The sequence below is a fragment of the Mytilus galloprovincialis genome, chromosome 9 (assembly GCF_965363235.1).
Source record: "Mytilus galloprovincialis chromosome 9, xbMytGall1.hap1.1, whole genome shotgun sequence".
Classification (NCBI taxonomy): domain Eukaryota; kingdom Metazoa; phylum Mollusca; class Bivalvia; order Mytilida; family Mytilidae; genus Mytilus; species Mytilus galloprovincialis.
In genome coordinates this window covers 32,224,659-32,248,492 of record NC_134846.1, presented here as the reverse complement: position 1 = coordinate 32,248,492, position 23,834 = coordinate 32,224,659, and the positions used below count along the sequence as shown (strand labels likewise).

Below are 23,834 nucleotides of genomic sequence, written 5' to 3'. Positions count from 1 at the left end.
TTTTATTACTAAATGGATAGTTTCATTATAAAACATATGTACACATACTTTTTTTTTAAAGAATTTTCTTTTATTTGTCCACATGTAGAAGCATTTTACTTTTATTAATTGCTTGCTTCCAGGAAGATATTCGCCGAAATATTTTGCGTATGCAAGTGACTTTAACGTAACCCTTCTCGTAAAAATCCAGTGATCGCAATACGCATGGATCTGTCATTTTAATTAAGTATTTTCTTATTGTACATGTTATGCATGTGCTCAATATCCATGCTACTTTGTTGATTGTTTACTATAAGGTGACAATCGGAAAACTACGGCTTAAAAACACGGCAATTAATGAGCCGTCGTGTTTGTTAAATCATAACAGACAGAGACCATAAAATTGACGATTATACGATATTTTTGTGTAAGAAATAATATAATAGTGCACAGAGGACTAAGTATATGATATGAACATGCATTGGTTTAATAATTGGATAAACATTATTTTTCACAAGTCACTCGTTTTATATGACTTTAATAAATCTAATTTTCAATAATAGAATATTTTCTTCCATTTTCAGACAAAGGAAGTTACGTTTGTACAGAATCTGTTGGACATTATGCAAAACACCGTCGACGTATCATCATTCAATTTGACAACAAAGCAGAAGATAGTCGTGAAAGATGTCTGTCACTGTGGTATTATAGATACAATAGGTCACCCGGACATCTTAATATATATTCAATGATTAATGATACCGAGATAATTGTGTCTTCAATTAACAATACAAGAAAAGACATGTGGCATCGATTACAAGTCACTGTCTATAATGCTGACCAAATAATTTTGGAGTATAATTTTACCTTCGAAAGTTATGGTGGATTAGCATTAGATGATATCTATGTATCACCCGTCAAGTGTTCAGGTAATGCTTATTGCAAATTAAGTATACCATAATAATGGTCTATTACAACGACTAATGAACAAAGTAAAATACTAATAAACTTCAATGAAATTTTAATCTAACACACATCGGAATAACACTTTGTTACGGAAGCCGATAAGGGTCATTAAAAAATATGTATGTCGTAATTACGACATAGTATGTCGTATTAACGACATCGCTATGTCGTACTTACGACATATTAGGGACATATTACTAGTATGTGGAAATAACGACATTGGTATGTCGTTATTACATATTATGTGGAAATAACGACATCACTATGTCGTGATAACGACATCCTTAGCATTGTTACTTTGTAAGCATCGAAACACTTTGGGAATTAATATTTTCATCTTTATTTTAAGAACCACTTATCAGAATTGAATCAAACTTGATATACCTATGCACTATAAGGTCCTACTAGTATTCAATTGTTGTTACTTAGTTACCAATTGATTAAAACACATGACTGCCAGGGGATTTGAAGAATAAATGTTCAAAATCTTCTTTCACAAGATCACTGAAATGACTGAGTTTAAACTATCAAAAGTTAACAATATATACCAAGTATCCAGGGCATTAAAAAATGCTTTTCACGGCTTCCTCTGCCTCATTTTTAGACTTATACCTCGAATTTGACATACACAGTGATCTCAGTACCAGAATCTATGACAAACGAGACGATTTTAATTTTGAAATTATCAATTTCCTCCACCTTAGTAGTAATATACCAACTTCACCTGCATATGGAATATACATTTCCCAACTTATTAGGTATTCAAGAGCTTGCAGCTCCTATTCAGACTTTGTAAAACGTCACCAGTGTCTGAGCAGAAAATTGATGAACCAGGGGTATGTCAAAGAACGTCTCGTCCTTTTTCTAAAAAAGTTCATCGGAAGATACCCAGAACTTGTTGATAAATATTCCGTATCAACTTCACAAATAATACAAGATGGTCTTGAAGTATAGATTTTGCGTACTGACGTTTGTTATCATCTTAATTACGTATTATAGTATTCTTTTATATGTCTTTTTTAGATATTCATTTGAAGTGACTCTGTGGTTATGTAAAACCACATACTTTGAACGGCAAAATTATTTCATTTATTGATATTACTTTTACTTAAGGATCTTGACATACTATGAATGACAAAACTATTTTATTCAATAAGACTACTTTTTCTGTTTAGTCTGTTTTTTATGATATACATTTGACGTGAAACTGTACTTATGTATCCCGTCATACTTTGAACCACACCATTATTTTATTTATTATTATTACTTTTACTGTTAAATCTGGTTTTTGTTATATCTACTTTACGTGAGTCTGCATTTATGTATGCCGTCATACGACAAAATTATTTTATGTCTACCTGTGCGAATTTCAAACGCGCCATTTTACACCAGTAATGAAAACCTTCTATCATTTATGGGTAGACTTTAAATAGATAAATTCAGCCGTATTTGACGTGAAACTGTACTTATGTATCCCGTCATACTTTGAACCACACCATTATTTTATTTATTATTTTTACTGTAAGTCTGTTTTTTGTTATATCTACTTTACGTGAGTCTGCATTTATGTATGCCGTCATACGACAAAATTATTTTTATGTCTACCTGTGCGAATTTCAAACGCGCAATTTTACACCAGTAATGAAAACCTTCTTTCATTTATGGGTAGACTTTACATAGATAAATTCAGCCGTATAAGAAAAGCAAAATGAGAATGTTAAATTTGATGTATGCCTTTTTGGGCTACTTAGTTACATTTGTTGTTTATGTAGTGATATTAAGATGATAACACAATATTGACTGTTGTACCCCTATTTTTGACATTTTTACTCTTTGAGTATGTTTGTTTTGTTCATGCATCGTTGACAATGTAATGGAATTTGATGCGACTGTCATACAAGTGAAAGGTTTAGCTAGCTATAAAACCAGGTTCAATCCACCATTTTCTACATTAGAAAATGCCTGTACCAAGTCAGGAATATGACAGTTGTTTTCCATTCGTTTGATGTGTTTCGACTTTTGATTTTGCCTTTTGATTTTTGATTTTCCTTTTTGATTTTTCCTCGGAGTTCAGTATTTTTTTGTTTTTACTTTTTACGTTTTTGAGCTGATCCGAAGTTAGAAATAGCCACCAGTGATGGCAAAGTTTGTATCAAAACTTTCGTTAACATATTCATTTTCTTTTTGAAAACGATAAATACTGAATTTTAATCAAGCTTAATTAAAGTTATTTACTCTATAGATCTGCACATAATAGAACTGTATTTCATAATCAAGTCTAATGGGACCCATTGTAATGGTGAACGAGTTAGGCTCATTGGAGCCTCTATTTATATTTGGCATGTATGTAGATCACACCAAGAAGATGTGTTTAGAACCGAAAAGGTTATGTATGCCATTGCAATCACTTGTCGACCGTCGTCGTCTGTAGTTACCGTTAAACTTTTATTAAAGATCACAAAATCTCAGAATGTTGATAAAAGTTTAGCCGCCGTCGCCATAAAATTAATTCCTTTGTTTTGTTATTTATTTAAGGAGAGACAAACATCTTCTATTTCGCTATGTGGTCTCTTTGTATTGTGAAAATAATTGCATAAAGTTCGAGATTGCATATGAGTTACTTAAGCGCGTAACTGTTTTTTATATCTTGTGGTGTTTGTCGTTGATGAAATATTTCCTGCAGTTAACATGTTTTGCGACTATTACTTCAATGTAGTATATTATTTCTTTGTTTGTTTCTCTATGACAAATGTTCTTGCCTGTGTTTAATCTCTATTTCTGTCACGTTGTGTTATCATTTCAGCGATATTTTTTAACATTGTCATAAAGCGGTAGGTTAAGCTAGCCATCAAACCATGTTCAACCAAACATGTGTTCTTAAAAAGTCCTGTGCCAATACAGGAATATGACAGTTATTATCAAATAGTTCGTTCTATGTATGTTAAGGGCTTACGATACAGTTACAGGGAAGGTAATGACATTGCTAACGTAAATTGTTATTTTCGCGACGTCAAACTATGACTTATCGGTAAAAGATTCAGTTTTCGACTGATTCTTATCATTCAAACTCTTTTAACGTGAAAACGAATTCATGGACCCCTCTTTTTGAAAATGCCATCTGGTTTGAATACGCGAGAAGATTATGTGTGCCATTTTTCATGAAAACGTAAATAGTGCAATTTTTTGAAATTTGATAAATACACAGCAAAAAAATATGTTTTTTTCTACATTCATGAACATTTGATAAATATGAGTTATTTCTGAATATGAAATGTATACATTTTTATGATACTCATAAAATACAGAAATTACAAATTATTTAACAAAAAACAATTTGTGTCAAAATAGTTATGTCTTTCTTTCACAAAGGAAAATACGGCCACAAATCCGAATTTTGAGCAAATATACAAAATTTCGACTTCATTTTACTCAAAAGGTAGCACATAAAGGTATATTTTTTATTATATATTTGATTTAATCAGGTAAAAATAGTCGATACGGAAATTTTTATCAAAATGTAAATACGGGATCAAAACTGTATCGTATGCCCTTAAGCTGGGGTCACACATTCACGATTTTTATTGCCGTCCTTGACAGGACCATTCCCGATTAAAAAAATTGTAAAGTCTGATCAAGATCCTATGAATCGTGGATGGAAATTCAAACTTTAATTAGAATTTGTAAAAAAAATAATTTAATCACGACAACAATCAGATATTGTTCAGAAAGCGTCGATATTCAACCGTTTCCAAGCGAATTTATCCCGATAATCCCGTTCTAAATCCGCTTCTAATCCGATTTGTATCTTTCGCCAGGTAAAAGTCGACCGCGTCTGTCACGACTGCGTCTCGATTCTACCGAATGTAATCCGACAGAGATTAGATAGTGACAAGACAGTGAACCGACGCTGACGGAAGTAATCCGTTCGAAAACTGTCGGCATACTCGGGATGATCAGGTACTGTCGGAACGTAATCCTATTACGGTCCACTCTATCGCATTGCAAACGGCTTTGTCTGGTCTCAGTCGTATTGTATTCTGTAATTGTCGGGACTCTGACGTGGGTATCATTGACGAATTTAGAATTAATAACGGGACTGTTTCGGAACAGTTTCGGCAAAAACGGTTCGCAATCGACAAGATCTGGATGCAATCTGGACTCAATCGGCAGAAAAACAGCAATGAAAAATTTCTCCAGATCATTCCCGTTCCACAGGACACCGTCCCGAATACACAGAACATTGTTAGGAATTCGATCCGATACAGCAGAATCTGTCACGACATAGGCACGATTGTAATCCGACTAGACAAAATCGGCTGAGTTTCCCCGAATTTTACGGGACGCACCTAACTGTCGGGGTGCTTTGCCGAACTATTCGGACCCTTCCCGACCAGTAGGAATCTGTTACGAACTAAAACGACTGCGTTCAGACAATAATAGGACATTCCAGATAATTGAGGATACTAATTTGACTTTTTCACTTTTCGTGTCGTATCGCTGTCTGATCTCAAACGGGAGCAATAATCGGCAATGTGTGAACCCCGCATTAAGGGTTTATTTTTGTTCACTTCAGTGTTCTTGTTGTTCGTTTATTTTCCTCTGACAGTTAATATGTTTCCATCGGTTATAGTTTGTAACTCGTTTTTTTTTCTCAATCGATTCATGACATTTGAATTCCAGTATACTACTGTTGCCTTTAATTAGTAACAGTGTCCGTGTTGCTGATCTTTCTGAAATATTTAGCATGGGTCCATTTTGTCATGATTAACCCTCAACAGATTCGAGATAAATGTAACGGTTTTCGAGACATTATCAAAAAAACTAATGTGTGACCATTATGTCCTATTTTTCAATTAAGTTAGTAACAGCGGCTGTGTTTTTAAGGAGTCAAAAATCGAAGCATGCCTTTTGTGAAGGAAAAATCAAACTAACTTTCAAAGAATTTTGCACAGTTGTTTCAAAGTAGATTTTAAAAACACCCTTACGACATACGACGACAGACAACAGACGATAGCATTCGCTCGCATATCCCTTCGGCCTTATTACTGTACAAATATAATCGAATAACAAATATGTAACACATCAACAAGCGACAACCACTGAATTACAGACTCCTGACTTGGGCCAGGCACGTACATAAAAGAATGTGGCGGGGTTAAACATGTTAGCAGGATCCTAACCCTCTCCGTAAGTTTGTAGGAATAGTTGTCCATAGAAACATTGGTTTAAAGAAATTGGGTCCAAAATTTTAATAAAGGCCTCAATCACTTTAATTAAGCTTGATTGCATTTAGTGTTTACTATTCTTCAAAGAAATGAATATGTTTTCGCTACAAACTATGTCTTCACCGACGACCTTTTTAAATTTCTTATCGCCTCAAATAGTCACAACGCTAAGGTTGTCGTAGTTATGGCATAGCGATCATGAGCCTGTTATTCAGTGGATGTCGTTTGTTGCTGTGTTGCATATTTGTTTTTGTTCATTTTTTGTATATTAATAAAGCCGGTAGTTTTCTCGTTTGAATTAAAAGTGTTTAAAACTTATCATTTCGGGGCCTTTATAGCTGATTATGCGGGGTTTTGCTAATTATTGAAGGCATAATGATGACCTGTAGTTGTTAATTTATGTTTCATTTAGTCTCTTTGCAATCATAATACATATTATTTTCTTAGATATAGATCGATGTCGTTCTAACGATATAAGGATGTCCGTTATTACGACATACATGTAGCGATGTCGTTAATACGACATAGTGATGTCGTTTCTACGACATGCTCTTTCGAAATTACGACCAAGTGATGTCATTATCATAAGACATAAAATATTTTTTTCGAATGACACTTATCGGCTTCCGTACTTTTTTCTGAATTAACCTTCACCAGTTACGTTCAAAGAAAAAAAGGGTGCGTCAACATGGTAATGCTTGTGAATAGGGGGTTACTAATTCCTTATCCCCTTCATTAATACTCCCGCTTACCTCTGTAATTATACCCAGAAGAAATTCGGTCAAATGAATCTCCCTAGAATATCCCTACTTTTACTACGACTTTTCTCCCGGTTTCGGTTTCCACTTCCTGTCAACCGCTTCCCTACCCTGACTCCCGCCTCATGATTTCAATGTTTCTACGTTCATGTTCACCTATTCGTGCATGTCTCATCCACGAATCAAACACACATTGAGTTGACTGAAATGCAACAATCGATCAATTTTCTAGTCAGACAAGACGTATTCTAGCAATTAAAGATCGGGTGTTCACATCTCTGCAAAGATTATCATTGAATAATTTTAAAGGTTAATTTAAAGTTTTTTTCTTAGAATATATTAGAAAATGCCAGCAGACATGTGCGTCACAATCATAATGAAAACCACTTTAAGTCCAGTCGATTTGTGCAGATTTTTGACAAAATTGCTCAGCTTGTGGGAAAAGCATAAAATTTGGCATAGTAGTAGTATTTGTCATGTACAACTTTTTCAGCTATGGGCACACTCTGAAAGTCGATATAAATTCATAACAAAAAATAATGAAATTTTTATTAGGGAAGATATTGACATGAACTTGGTAAATAGAATGACAATTGTCTTGTTAAACAAAATAAATTAAAAATGTTACCTGTTACCGATATTGAATGGCAGCCGTCTTGAAAAGTCTTGAATTGTCCAGCCAAAATAAATAGAGCTTGAAATTAAATGTCGATGAAAATCAATCTATACAATATATGTATATTGTCGAAAATATAAAAAAAAATATGTAGGAGCTGTACAAACAGGACGAAAAGCGAGGTCCGCCGTTTTTTTCTTCTGCTTTGCAGCGAGTACAAATGAATTATTAATTTTCCGACAATGGACATATATTGTTTTTATCCCGAAATTAACATCCAACACTTGAAACTTGAGTTGTTAAAATAAGAATCGTTGTCTCTTATGCTTCAAAGTAATCAACATACTTCTAAACGCGGACCCCAAACTGAAGTTTAAAATGAAATGTTACGCAAAAGCAATATCCAATTTACCCCTTGCTCAATATGGAAGTAGGATAACAGGAGACCTCAATTCTTCAAGTACAAAAAAGGCCAAAATTTGTGTGTGTTTTCTATCCCAATGTCCTATTTTTTGGTGGCCATTTTGAAAACATGAGTTGAATGAAGGTTATAGAACTGCAAAAATACTCTAGATTCAAAAGGCTAAACGGCACAATTTTTTTTTTTTTCGATCTTACAAAATTTCATCAGTGAAAACATACTTCATATCATTCCGTAATAACAATATAGAAATCGTTTACTTGATAAGAACAGTTGGTCGTACAGTAGAGTGGTCCTGGATCAACAAGAACATTGACTGCAGTGTATGTTTTCTGTGGTGATGTATTTGACTACTAGTATCTCCGATATGCATTGTCATTTATAAACGACAAAAATTGAGCATGCCCGTGCACCTATACTGCAAGACATTATTCTCTTAGCCAAACTATGTGCAAGAGATGCAATATCAAAAGAGGCAAAGTATCATGCTTTATATTTGACAAACCTTGACAACATGGCAAATAGGCAGAATAAAAGACACAGACAGAAAACCCGGAATCTTTTATCCACGGAATTGTGCTTTCCAAAATGATCGAATACATCGACAGCACACGGTCTCAAACAGATATTGTATCAATCTCAAAAAGCTTGCACCCTAAAACGTACAGTAAAAACTTCGAATAACTTTGAGTTGTCATGAAAGGAAATACTGATACATAGAATCTACAAAATTGGAATGTCGCTTCCATAGAAGATCTACAAGCATACAATCAAGGTTGATTAGTTTTCTAGTTTTTAACGAAGGTGTTTGTTAAGCTCTGAAACAGACCACATCTTAAAAGCGTAAAACTGAAGGCAACATCATAGCCAAAGTAGGCAAAACAGTTTGAAGAGACATGATTGATACTGTGAATAACTTAACAAGGACAATAATAGCTGTCAACATAAATCAGTTCCACAGACATTCGTTTCCTTAGTAAAAATGATACTGGGATGACCAAACATCGAGACACAGTCCAGTATTATCGTTGAGTCGCAGACTCAGCTATACAATTTTCATTGTGCAACCCGTTGACGAAAGGATAAAACTGCAACTTATCAGTCCTCATAAAGAAAGTCATGTTTATCAATGTTTGTGGAACTAATTCATTTCAAAAGCCTTCATTGAATGTCCATATTAAGCTATTTATAGTAGCAAGCCTATCTATTCAAACTATTCTAGCTACGTTTGCTATGATGATGCCTTCATCATCACAACTATAAGATATGACCTTTTACAGAACATCTCCAACATATTTTTTGAAAATCAGGAGAACGACGCTACTTTTTTGTATGCTTGCATATCTTCTTTTACATTTTAAAGAAGCATTGTAAGAATTCAACGATATCAGCAGGCTCAAATATTGAAAGAAAATCTGTTCTAGACTGTGGGTCGTCGTTTTCTATCAATTTGGCAAGCCCCATTCCAAGGATAACAGATTTCTGACTTTCTTTCTGTATCTTTGAGTTTTGTCTTATTGTGTTGTTGTCCAGTTGTAACAAATATTTAGCATGTATTATATCATGCTCATGTGATATTAAATTTCCAGCACTGGGTTTGGCTAAGAGAACAATTGTTTGTAGTTCAATTGCACACACTCATGTTCTCTATTATAATTGTCTATGCTTTATGCATATGACTATTGTCAGATACCTCACCACAAAAAGAAATGCCTTGCAGTCATTAATCGTGTTGATTCATCACAACTGTGTCTGGTTATTTTATTGGTATTTTTAATCAGTGACTCATCTTGAATCTTAGAAGTATGTTTTGTTGTTCCTGGCAAAATATATTGAGATCTGAAAGTTTGTTTCGAGAGGATTTGTGCCCTTTGCCTTGTGATTCCATAGTGTTACTGCAATTACATGGCCTTCAACAACTTGGAAAAGTTGAATGATGTGAGACACTAATTCAATGTGCAACATCTTTGTATGCTTACAACAAAGGACTTGTTACCAGCTCAAATGTCTATCTATGCTCTTTTTGAATCTGCTTGGCATTGTAAAACCTCACGTGTTCTCTCTTGGGGTTTGAATTTTTTTCCACTCTATTTGTTCATTATTTTTTCAGCTACATTGATTTTAATACCTACATTCTTTGCCTTTTGACATGAATATATTGTATATATGTATCATTTTTTTTTGTGTGGAGAAAAGTAACTTATTCAAACCTGCAAGTAATAGAACATACATGTGTACTGTATGTATATCTTTAGATACATCTATTTTGTCAACATATGCATGACTTATTTGACCGTTTGGTGAATATCCAATTTAAATAGTATCAGTCATATAACGAAAATTTCGTAACAAGTTGCAAATGCATACAAACATTAGTATAAATGCAAATAGAAAATTAATAATGATAGCAAATAATGATATAGATTGGAAATTTCTGATTTCAAAATAGTCATCATTCAAGATAGCCACCAATACTGATATATATATTAAGTCATCAGATGCCAGTCTTTGTCATTATTGATGAATATACGAAGGGCTATCTAAATTTGTTAAGGAATTTATTTTCCAAATTTGTTTTAATAATTATTATTAATTTTTAGGAGGCCATTTTAAAATGGCCGCCCAGAGCAGCCATATTGATTTTCTGAATTGGGTTCATAGCTATAAATGTTTACTATGATCTCAACTAAAACTCTGCAAAGTTTGATGCTTTTACCACAATGTGAACAATTGTTTCACAATTCGACTGGACTATTTGGATATTACATGTATTAGAAATTAACTAAGTAAGATATTTAAGACATTTTCAACTAGACCTCAGTTCAATTGATTTAATTTTTTGGGTTGAAAACCTTTAATAACCATTTGAAATGACATCCTTAAAGAAGATACCTGCTTCATTGAAAACATTTAATATCAAGTCATAATTATTGTTGGTTTCTGTAACAAAAGGATAAATTACCAAAGCTAAATTGAACGTTTTAAAGAGAATCGTGAGAATGGTTTCTGGATGTATGATGCTGCTTAAAAGAAATGTGATACTTCTAAGGACAATTAGAAGCTTTTTTGTGTATAAGTTTTGTTTTCAAATTGGCAAACAATCGTGTCTGCTGAACGAAGAATATTTGAGCGCTTATAGTGCCTAACAAGATTCATGTGAGGTAGACGAAATTAACCTCAACACGATCGTATTTACTTTTGATGTCCAAAAATAGTCAGATCGGACATATTTTGACTTAATCATGACTACTTTGGTTTGGAAATAATTGTTATTACTAAATTCGACTGACAAAAAAATATTTTTTTGTTAAGGTAAACGATAATTTTACCTTGCAGACCCGTGTGCAAAATGTATTTCGACATTTTTCTTAAAAACATATTGTTTTATCTTATTTGTAAACTTGATTTTTTTCTACTCAATAGGCTATAAAGGAATAATTTATCTTCTGTATATTCGGAAATTTTGTGAAAATACAATAAGTGGCACATTTCACCTTTCATACCTTAAACTTAATTGATAAAGCATTATATTGATTTGTCGAGTGTCCAGTTTGAAGGTAATTTAAATCAGTGTACACATTCAAAACGTTCTGATTTAATCAATATACATGTATGAAAAGCATATAAACAGTTTAAATAACTTAATCCAATCAAATCGGGTAAGATTCAATAACAATGACCGGTCCACATCATTTTAATAAAAGGGATAAACTGAAATAGAAAAATATGACAGATATTTTTTGCAATAACGAATAGAAATTTGTCAAACAAAAATTTTGCTGTAAATTCATTTACATCTCGTTCTGTATAAATATAGTTTTTGGATCTTTTAATTGCGTAATGTAGCCCCTTGAGACGCAAAATCTGACACCCCGAGCGACACATTATATTTTAATGAAGAACTAGTTTCAAAACCAATTGATTTCAAGTAAAAAGCTGGTACTTGGTTAAATTCCATGATAGGAATTCAATTCTATATAAATGATATGGGAGGATGTCGTCTAAGTAGTTTTTTATCCATAAATTTGCATATGAAGCCTCAAAATCTGCAACATGGAAAATTAGGGAGAGGTGTTCGAGGAAACAGAGCACTGAAAACGACAGCTTTTGCTTGCAGGAAATAGATTACGTTTTAGTTCCTTCCGTGCAATACATTATATAGTACTAAGAATTATAAAAAAAGAAATTACCACCCCGTGTCAAACCTAGCCGACACCCCGCATGTGGCGTTCTACACGGTGTAACTTTCATTTAAGATCATTTCAATACTCAACTTTTATAACTCGCGGATCGGATAACATATTTATTTACATTCCTATAACACAACACTTTCTATATAGCTAGTTACACGTGGTGAAATATGTGTAATGATATATAAACAGTAATAAAATTACTTATAGTTACTTTGTCAATAATATATGTTTCAATAACTTGAAATTTTATAGTTCTATGTATAAGATACTGTCTACTCTGAGTTTGTTTAATAAAGTTCTAAAGTTCTTTATGCTTCAAGTTGGTTCCAAAATCTACTCTTCATGTGTATTGATGATCAGTACTTATTAAATACAATAAAAAAGACAAATAAGATTCAATATTTTAGTCTTACAAATTAACAAAATCGTGCGCCTAAATCTTAATGTAGAAAAAACAGGACATGTCTTCACTTAATACGATAGTAAACTATTAATTTTCAGTATCTCTTTGGTATATCCTCTCTCTTTTGCACATGCTAGGATACATTAGACGTTTGATATTCATATATTTTATTCACAGATGACGATTTGTTTTTCCACGAATGTGTTGATAAACATGCAGATTTCCATATAACATGTCCTACTTCAGACATTTGGAACGAAACTACCGCTTTCGATCCGAATATTTCCATGTCCTGCCAGACTATTACTACCGATATTTCAGTCAAACTCAATAAACGATTTCGACAGTGCAACGACATAGGAATGTGCATGTTCTCACCAGCTGACCTTTTTGGTGACCACACATGTTCTTCTAAGGGAAAATATTTGAACCTGACATACACATGTAAAGGTAAGCACCTGAATGATAAAACCAAATACCAAGGTTTTAATATTTCTAGTATATTTCCATCCCATTACAGATATTTATGATTAAAAAACCGTTCTCAGTATAGGTTTTGAATCGTCTGATTTTGTTCATTCTAAAAATGGAAAATAATGTTACAATAGTTGTCTTGAATGAAGTTTTGTTTGGATACAAAAATTGCCAAAAGGGTAGACGTTTTCGCAACTGCATTGTTCAAAATTTCCATGCCTGAGGCTTTTACAGCCGACTATACAATAAAGGTTTTCACATTGTTAAAGCTGTAAGGGTACTGTTATTTGCTTTAACATGAGAATGAAAATGGGGAATGTGTCAAAGAAACAACAACCCGACCATTGAGTAGAAAAAAGCCGAAGGCCACCAATGGGTCCTCAAAACAGAGATAAAATCCCGCACTCGGAGGCTTACTTCAGCTAGCTTCTAAATGAAAATGTGTACTAGCTCAGTGATCGATAATGGACGTCATACGAAACTCCGAAATATATAAATTAAATTAAATAAAAAATATACATGTCGTACTAAGGCTAGAGGCTCCTTAATTCACTTCATTTAAAATTTAGTGGATACTCGTCTCATTGGCAATCAACACATTTAATTGATTTTATTATATATGAAATTGAGACTGGAAATTGGGAATGTGTCAAAGAGACAATAACCCGACCAGAAAGAAGAAAACAGACGAAGGCCACCAATGAGTCTTCAAAATCGCACCCGGAGTCGAGCTTTAGCTTACTCCTAAACAAAACTATTTACTAATTCAGTGATAATGGATAAAGTGCAAAAGAAAGGTACATTGTAGTTTTCGCCATATTTCTTTTTAATTTTTATTATGACATCGAAGAATATATATAAATATACAATCATTTTCTATTGAATATGCAATATTTTCTACAGCCGTTCTATATTTACGGAGAAATAAGTAAAAATGCACGTCAAAATGGCGAATTGAGTGAACCTTTTCCCGAAATTGTTTAATTTCTCGTTACTAGTGCTCTTTTTCGTACTTTATTGGCCTTTTAAACTTTTTTGGGGATTCGAGCGTCCCAGATGAGTTTTGTAGACGAAACGCGCATCTGGCGTATATACTTAATTCAGTCCTAATATCTATGATGAGTTCATTTTCAGACTTAATTATAAACTTTACCCTTAGTGGCGTTGAACCTACTTTTAGTTCCTGTGTGTACATTAAGGTTAATATTGGTTTTATTTTGTCTTTATGTCAGTTGTTCTTATGCTCCTTTACAACATAATTCGTAACGCTGTTTTAACTAACGTTTTATAGTTCGCCTGACGTTGAGATGTTATAATACTGCTTTAAGTCTATTGTTTTGTGGAACATTACAACATATTTATTGCACCAATCTTGTTTAAAGTGAAATCATTCTCTTTTGATTTTTATGCATACAGGCTAAAATAGGTAGGTGTCAAATATACATTTTAACCCTTCAAGTTAAGATCCTATATATGGTATAAGATATATCATATATGTATATTTAACTTGTGTTTCAGATATGCCAATTCCAATGACGGAAAGTACACCGTCAGACTCATTTACATCACAAGCATACGGTATTTTATGTTAATTATGTATTTTGTTCGGAGTGTTTCATATTCTTCTTCGTAAATCTCATGTGTCGTTACTTTAAAGTAGTATACATTAATTCCAAAATGCTATATATTAGGAAACTATATAATAGTCTTGCATTTTATACCATAAAGAAAGACTGATTTTTCAAAAAATCAAATATTTATGAAAAAACGAAGTATGTGGACTTTGTAAAATGACACCAGTATCAAAACAGAAAGTTGATGAGCCAAGGTTATGTCAGAAACATCTCGTCCTGATGATACCATGATCTTGTTGATAAATGTTTGTATCAACGTCACAGATAATACATGATGGTCTTGAAGTATAAATTATAGATACTAACGTTTTTTTTATCGTCTTTATAACGTGCTAAAGTCCCTTGTATATTTTTAACCTTTGCTGTTTATCCATCTTGTATTATATATTTATGACGTGAATCGGTACTTATACATTCCGCCGTTGTGCTAATGTATATTTTGAGATATTTTCATTCATCATTTGCTTACTTTGTATTTAATTTATATATCTGTCATTTAGTGTTACTTTGTAAAAGCTGGTTGTTTTTATAGTGAATAATAATATTTCACAATATTACATATGGTGTAGCATTCTTCATTTTCATTGAACATTACGATCACGTGTTTCAAAGGTTATTTTACGTATCAGTAGGCTTAATTGTTATTTTAACGTATATTGACGTTACTTATCTATTTATATGTATGTTGGTGGTCAATATGAAAGAAAACTCAAAGGAAGCGCAACAGCAGACAAAAAGAAAGATTTAAAAAAAAAGAGAAAAAAAAAGTTTTGCACTGGATTTTTCAAGAATTTTATGTTACATGCAGACGCTAAGAATCCAAGAAAGCTAATGCAACAAACTATGAAGTTGTTTACGATTCTGATATTTTCAATAGCATGTTATAATTCTTGCAAAATACAATTTAAAAATACACAGAAAGAACATTGAACTTTCACTAAGTCCTTACTTTATATGGATCTGTTAGATTGGTTTTTTTTTAAGTAAATTTTAATGTCGTCATTATATTGTTGATATTACATGTAATTATGCCTTTGGCCCTCTTATGGGTGTAATATGTCCTCTGTCAATACGGTCTGAACATGTCCATGTATAACTTACTGACCTCGTCAAGAGTCAATAATTGATCAATGTTAGCTGCTCTTCCCCAATAATTGACGTTTGTATCTATTATATCTGTTTGATTAACTCCCTTATTGTTGTAAATATAATGGATTGCTATGCTACTATCATACAATTTAGAGGTTTAGCTGCATATAGTCCAGGTTAAAGTATAAGTTAAATTGATTTAAATAAAATTTTCAAGCATCGATTTTCACTCGACCCAAATAAATTGTGTTTCGGTATTTATACTAGCCAAATATAGTATAAAGATAATTTTTTTATTCTGCTTCCAATATTCTAGATTCAACTATTTTTACAACGGTGAATAGCTGGACGTTAGCAACTTCCTTACAAACTGACGGTATGTATTGATAACTATATAGTTTTGTTATATACTCAAAAACTGAATATACACATTGTTCTGTATGCTGAGCTTAATGAATTCATATTTCACCAACTGTTTGACAGGGCCGAGTTGTAATGAGTAAGCAAATATTTATCTGTCTGACATTTGCTTTCTGTTTTCCAATGTAATTCTGTCCATGGGCTGAATTAATAATTTCGATATTCATTTCTCAAATGCCGCTAAAGCAGATCAATAATGGTTTGTAACTTGAAGATCATTTACGGCTCTGTAACACAACTACCTCCTGATTTCCGACAATTTGAATTGTAAGTCCGGGTATTCGGCAATTCGTGTAACTTCTTTTATTGTGCTGATCATGCAATGTAACCTTTAAAATTATTGTGGTAGGAGTAGTTTATCATTTTTGGTACATATACATTCCTTTCAAGGTTTTGGTAGAATAGTTTGTTTATTTCAAGTGTTTTTTTTTCTGTATAGTGGTACTGTGTGTAATGGACTTTTATGTTACAATGGGTTCTTCTAGTATTTATTCTAATTTCCCAATACTCTAATTGCCTATTTAGCCTTCGTTTTCATTTTCTTAATGATACACTTCTGTGAATTCATATGAAATGATTGATTTATTTAATTCATTTCATTATAAAAAATGATGAAAGAAGAATCTGCTTGTATACTTTTAAAAATTAAGGATAACGGGAGGAAAATAAAATCACGATATTTCAAAGTAACTGATAAAGGCGCATAATAATTTCAAAGTCATATATAGCACATGCTATATCGATGAGTCTTATTGTCCATTATTCTATTGGTGTACATCCGACATCTACATGTATTGGTCATAGGCCTATGGTTTAGACGACTATTTAACTCGTTTTGCGTTAACATCGTGTACTTCAAGGAACTCCTAAAAGTTTTGTTTAACATACATTGTTCGTTTTCTGGTAATGGGAAACGACAAATCGGTATACACTTAACAGTTTATGAATTCTAAAATTAAAAACATTGTAAATTGTAACTCTCCTTTTGACCTTAATTTTAATTGGATATATTTCCTGTGTTCTTTTTGGTCATAACGCTGTTCAACTGTTTCGGTTCTTGTACATCCTCGGCTTTCAAATATTTGATGTTGAGAGTCCCTGATGAAGTTAAATCCAGCAAAGCTCCTCGGACGCATGGAATTTATAAAATGTTATTTTTTCAATTTATATTGCCGTCAATTGAAACTACCGAACAAGCTGTTTTTGATAAACAGAAACTGAAACAAATCCTATTGATAAAGGTTCGAAATTGTTATGTGTTGAAGTTTTATGATTGGTATGTATGTGTTTCCCTGCCAACACAGTAATTTCTTTTAACTATAATTTATGTTTGGAGGACGATAATAGTTATTTGTTAACAAATCAAGTACTCGTTAAAAGCTCAATTTTATTTTCATGTGACAAATAATAACTAATGAAACTAATGAAAACCAACTTATTTTCGGGGAAACTTTATTTCGTATTATTTCTAGCCCACTTCGTGGCTATCTAATTGAGCGCTTTCCAAATTAACTTGATGTAGTTTATTAAAAAATCCAATTTTTACATATTCACGACCATTTCTATTCGCGTTTTTTTTTTCTATTCGCAAAAGTCGCGAAAATAAATCGCTCGCAAAAATAAGTTGGTTTACATTATACAAATTTATTTTGGTCTTTCAGACATTCTAGATTCAACTTCAGTCAAAGGTAAGCATAAGGACGTTAGTATAACACATTCATAAAAAGAATATTTATTTTACAGCTTCATGAACATGACTGTATACATACTGAGATACAATTGATACTTATATTCAAACAATTAAGGGTGCAAGATGGCTCAAATACTTATGTTGATTTTCAATAAATTAATGATAATATTAATTCTTGTCAGGCGTATAACTAAGTATAAGTGATTAAATATATATATTTTTTTAAAAGAGCTAGCTGAATCTGAAACATGAGCGTAAAGGTGTCATTACCGTAAAAGCTTTAATTTTAATTAATTTACATTGATTAAAGTTGTACTTATTCGTATACATTAAGAACACACTGTGCAGTGTTAAGCTGATACATTTCTACGTACATGTAGAAACAAGTGTAACCTTTTGGAAAAGTTATGTACTCCTTTGCAGTATCTTAAAATAACTTCAAATGTTGTTTTATTATTTCAAGTATTTTTTTCTTTAGATAACTACAGTTTTAATACTTTTCAATTTATAGTAAATGCTATTGTTTCTATAATTCTTTTAATACTTTTGTCAAAAACTGTCAAACCATCCGTATTCAAATACTTTTTTCCTAACATGTTCTCAATTTGATCACTCATTATAAAATCACACATCGAAGCAAATATATAGAAATTAAAATTTTAATTTGCATAAAAAAATAGTGTACATTGTAAATACGTAATGTATGTCTTTCAGGAAATCAAGATGGTATTCCAGCTAAATCTTCAAGTTCAGCTTCAGTCATTGGTGAGCATATGAGTCACATTTTTAAACACAATCATATACTAATTTATGGAATCATTTTAATCAAAACAATTTTTATCCAAAGCATTATCGGAAGGAGTTCCTCTGTGCCAATTACTGTTTTACAGGGGCATCAATTACGCATTTTTTTCTTCAAATGTATCAATTGTGCTAATATTTAAAACTCATGTGTGCCAATTTACCTGTACACATAATTATCATACCTATTAATGAGTAATGCACATTTATTAATATGTTGGCTTATAATGTATTATTCTTAAAAAAAATGTTACTCTTAGTGGTGTTAAATGAGTATACATAATAGAATTTATACTATACTAATGGTATGTATATAAACCAACTGGTGAAAACTAAATTATAAAAAAGTTTTCAGTGAAGAATACTAAAATATCAGTTTGAAAGAAATCTTTGCTTGGGTAACATGGATATAAATATAAAGAAATCATAATCGAATGGAGGGAAGTCGGTAGTTATTTTAGATGGCCATAAACATAATTGTTGATACACAAATATTGACAAATTTTCCCAAAAAAAGTCTTTCTACACCAAAGAGGACGACCCAAACCTAAATTAAGTTTTGATAATGCTCCAAAACGTTAATATTAACTTTAAAAAAACAGCTTTCATCCTCTCTTTGAAAATCTCATACGAAACAAACATTTACAAAAAAAATATTGAATGATAAATGATATATCAGAAGTATCTTTGAGGGTTATGTAACGTACACAGTACTATTTTGTTTTATTGATAGATGTACAAGTATCGAAAAATATATAGAGAAAATCACTGCATATGTATATTATAAAATAATAATAACTTTCCAAATTCAAATTCTATCAAGAGATTTTTACATCTGAGGAACAAATTACAGAATCTGATGATATTTGACCCAATTGACACGTCTTCGTGATCGTATTATAAACTTCTACAAAGTTTGCCAGTAAAAAGAAGATCCAAAAACACTGAACTCAGAGGAAAATTCAAAACGGAAATTCCCTAATCAAAAGCTCAAACAAATAAATTGAATGGATAACAACTGTCATATTGCTGACTCGGTACAGGTATTTTCTGAAGTAAAAAATGGTTGATTAAATCTGGCGTTTTTTAGCTAACTCAATCACTCATATGTATGACTGGTGCAATTTTTTTTTATTATATTGACAAAACAAACAGACATAATAGGTTCAAATGTCAAAATATAGGAGTACAGCAGTCAACATTGTGTTTTAATCTTAATCATTATGAAACCAAACAAATATGTAAGAAAGAAGCACAAAAAGGCATATAGACCAAGCATATTAGCAGATTTAAAGACAAGAACTGCATCTAAAACTACTAGTATGTGAACGATTGGTGGCTGCTAAATGTCCAGCATAAATGTAACATTCATACATTTATTTATAAAGGGTATTATTATATTTAATTTATTGAAATACGGATGCGTTGTACTAGATTTGACAAACTTAGCTGGATTTAAACATTCTAGAGTACATGTTACAATGTAACAATTAGAAGGAAGACATTTATCCTTTCTGAGACATGTTATTCTGATTCGGTGCCGATCAGTTTTTACACTATTTGCAAAAATTTACCCCATTGTTGGCGGAGAAGCAGCAACACATGATTTGAATGGGAAACCTAGAACTTCCTACACTCAGAGGCGGATATAATATGGTGACAGAAGTAACAAAATATTTCTGCATGTTTATCTATAAAAAATGATTCAAAATATTCTGGTATGACATTATCAATGTTGCATCTTTTTATATGCTGATCCATAAGTACTGTTTGATTTGATTTGCGTCTGACAAGGGCTGTTTGATTTAATGACATAAAATCATTTTGCATTTTAAAATTTTTGAAATGACCCATATACTAGATTAATTCATCACAGATACCAGGATAAAAATTTTGTATTTGGGTTAGACGTGCTTTTTGTCTACAAAAGACTCATCAGTGACGTTCAAATAAAAAAAAGTTGAAAAGCAAAAAATAGTACGAAGTTGAAGAGCATAGAGAACCTAAAAGTTTTACCAAATTCACCTAAGGTAATCTATTCCTGGGGTAGAAAAGCTTTAGTATTAAAAATTTCCAAGTTTTGTAAACAGCTAAGTTATGATTATGACCATATCAATAACAATTCATGTCAACACAGAGGAGCTGACTACTTGGCTTGGGATACCCTCGTTATGGTGTGTTATGAGTGTTGCTGTGTTGATCAATAACCAGATTAGTATTTACTTAAAAAGTTTTATGAAAAAACTGTTGTTCACTTTTAAAAAATGACACACTTCTCTATGTTTTCAGGGATCGTTGCAGGTGTTGTTTTCTCTGCAGTTATAATATCAGTTGGTCTGGTTATAGCTGTCGTTTATTTTAGGAGGTACGATATATTAAATCCTTATTTCAGCCCTAGGAGGAAGATCTGATGTATAGAAGAAGTTTATTGTGATATTAGTTCATGTTGATATGCTAAATTCATATCAAAATATAAATGCGTATACAAGTAACTTCTATAAATGCCAATTAGAATATAAAAAACAAAACCTTATTATTCAACTAATATGCACAATGTTGTCATTTAGACAAAACCTTGGTTTTACACTAGTGTAGCCTTGGCGTACTTACAGTCCATAATTAATCAAAAGTATCGTCACTGCTTTAATTATGATAACATACATGTACAGTATAACGATACGTACTTATTTAAGAAAAAGATGCAAAGTTCGAAAATGGTGCCTCTTTGAAATATGTTTGGATCTGAATTAAATGAAGAATTCTAGATATTTTTAGATATTCGTTATTGCTTTTTTGAAAGGTATCCAGGACTAAGCTGGGTTTTTTAACAATATATAGGTAGAGGTGTTTATTTCTTCACCTAGCTTTAAATTTGTTATTTTGTTGTTCATCATGTGCATATGTGTATTCATAATTTTTTTTTGACTGTTTTGAAAAGTTTTTGCTACGTCAAGAGGTAACTGTCAGTACATGTCTTTATTTCAAAACTATGTTTGCTTACGGTCACCTTTGTAGACAACCGGGATACATTCACACACACACACACACACACTATTTCATCTAATATCTTTATTCAGAGCAATAACTTGCTCCTCCATTTAATATGACAGATTATAAGTTCCGTTGCGATTTGTAGATATTTTTTGAAATCTGAAGCAAAACTGACTAAAAAGCTTATGACATTTTTATTTTGGAAATTTGCTTTCGATTTTCTTATAAGTTTTTATATATTTAGCTTTTCTATATGTATGAAACCATCCTTTATTAAAATGTTCGCACGTGTACTGTTCTTTTCTTTATCCAGGTCTAGATATCTCGAGAAGAAAGCACCCTCAAATTTAGGGAATGTAAATAACCACAGTGATTATGTTGGTCATCAGAATGTAGCATTTTCACCTGCAGTCAATGGGAACACTCAAACAGATTACAGTGAAATACGTACATCTAAACATAACGAACAATACCATGACATTTCTGATACTTTTAGACCCTTAATTAACACAGCAAATGATGATGAATACAGTGAAATTGCAAATGTAGTTAATTCACCTAATAATAACCCGAATCCATCTACAAACTATCAGCATCAATACATTTCTCTGGATCCTAATGACACTGGATTCGACCGGTCGATTCCTCAGAACAATTTGCATAATGAAAGTAAAAATAATCATATTAATTCAAATGAGATGACCAGCTTCACAGGTGGTGATGATTATGCCATACTTGACCCCGATGACCTTAATGAATCGAAAAAAGATACTTCAAAAGTTCTACCATTGAATGTCAACTACGTTGTTTTAGATCCGAACGAAACCGGTTTCAACCGACAAGAAAGCACGGATACAGTTTGCAATTATGAACTTGCAACATCTATCAATCCAAAAGAGACTTCTGAAGATCCATATGACGTTTCTAAAGATGAAACTTACGATACGTCTTATAACAGTCGCCACAAAGAAAAGGAAAATAACATATATAGCCACACGGTTGACAACGTGTACGATACTGCTGGTAACCAACGAAAGAAAGAAGAAAGCGATGCCACATATGATCATTTTTTTGGACAGCAATCTGAAGACGATTACGACATTTCAAAACCATTATAAGAACGACTAACAATTATTTAAAACAATGAAATATGTAAATACTAACCAAAACTGCTTGTTCATAAATTTACTAAAAAGCATTAAAAAGTTTGCAAGATAAGATATTCATAAATCGATGTTAATGACTGTAAACTATGTAAACATTCTAAGATTGTTTGTTGTAATAGTGATTATTGAGCGGTTCAATGCAAATCAAAGCTACTGTAACAGTCAAATCAAAGAATGATTTATAAAAAAACAAAGTTTAAATTATTGTTTCATTGTTTATAGCTTTGTTCAATATTATATCAATTGATTGTTGGTTGATTCACTTCCAGTGATAGCAGATATAAACGTATTTCCACATATTCGACATGGTTTTAAAATTTTTCTTCATATCGAATTTCTACATGAAGTTCGGTAATGAAGTTCTGTATTGGTTCGCAGGGATATAATATATAAATTATTAGTAATTGTTACTAAATTTATTGACGCGTAAGAAGCTTTGATTGATAAAAAAACTTGTATGCAAATTTTTTTACTTGAATTTCAATCCAACATACATATCGTCTCGATCCTTGAACATGTTTCCTGCTTCTGATTCGAGGAAAATGATCCAACTGAAGGTGGCTCGGGACTATTCGACGGCGGATAATTTCACGCATGAATTACAAATTATTTGTCGTAAATTCGATATAATTTTTTTTAAATATTTTGATTGATTAGAAATGTTAAATCATTGTAGTTTTGTGACTAATAGAATATTTTCGTTATTATCCGTATGTGTTTTAAAAAGGGTCAAAATGACATTTCATCTATTTTCCCCATTTTCCTGCCAACATTTGGGGTTTAATATTATTTTTTTTCTTTATCGGTTATCTATGTTTTTTTATTTGCTCATTCTTTGAAGCTATATTTCAGATTTTTATATTACAGTTTTGGAGAAAGTGTCATAGAACTTTTTTTTTTTATATTCCGATAAAAATATGTCAACACCTCTATTTTCCCTATCATTTAATTGAAAAATGGTCCCTTTTACATACCTGTTTAAAAGTAAAATTTCGAGCTTTAAAATTG

The 23,834-nt window shown here is 32.0% G+C and overlaps 1 protein-coding gene across 1 annotated transcript; it reads left to right on the top strand.

Annotated features, from left to right (window-relative positions):
* The first annotated feature begins 603 nt into the window (after positions 1–603).
* LOC143044827 (uncharacterized) lies at positions 604–23,604 on the top strand. Its single transcript, XM_076217009.1, has 8 exons — positions 604–908; positions 12,739–13,011; positions 14,554–14,613; positions 16,075–16,134; positions 17,840–17,866; positions 18,583–18,633; positions 20,959–21,034; positions 21,974–23,604. Exons 1-8 carry the CDS (start codon positions 728–730, stop codon positions 22,776–22,778), a joined length of 1,533 nt encoding a protein of 510 aa, XP_076073124.1. The 5' UTR covers positions 604–727; the 3' UTR covers positions 22,779–23,604.
* The last annotated feature ends 230 nt before the right edge of the window (positions 23,605–23,834 follow it).

Coding starts and splice junctions, on each gene's coding strand:
- LOC143044827 (XM_076217009.1), top strand. CDS start 728: ATGATTAATGATACCGAGATAATTGTGTCTTCAATTAACAATACAAGA. Junction 13,012..14,553: donor CCTGACATACACATGTAAAG/GTAAGCACCTGA, acceptor CTTGTGTTTCAG/ATATGCCAATTCCAATGACG. Junction 16,135..17,839: donor AACTTCCTTACAAACTGACG/GTATGTATTGAT, acceptor TTGGTCTTTCAG/ACATTCTAGATTCAACTTCA.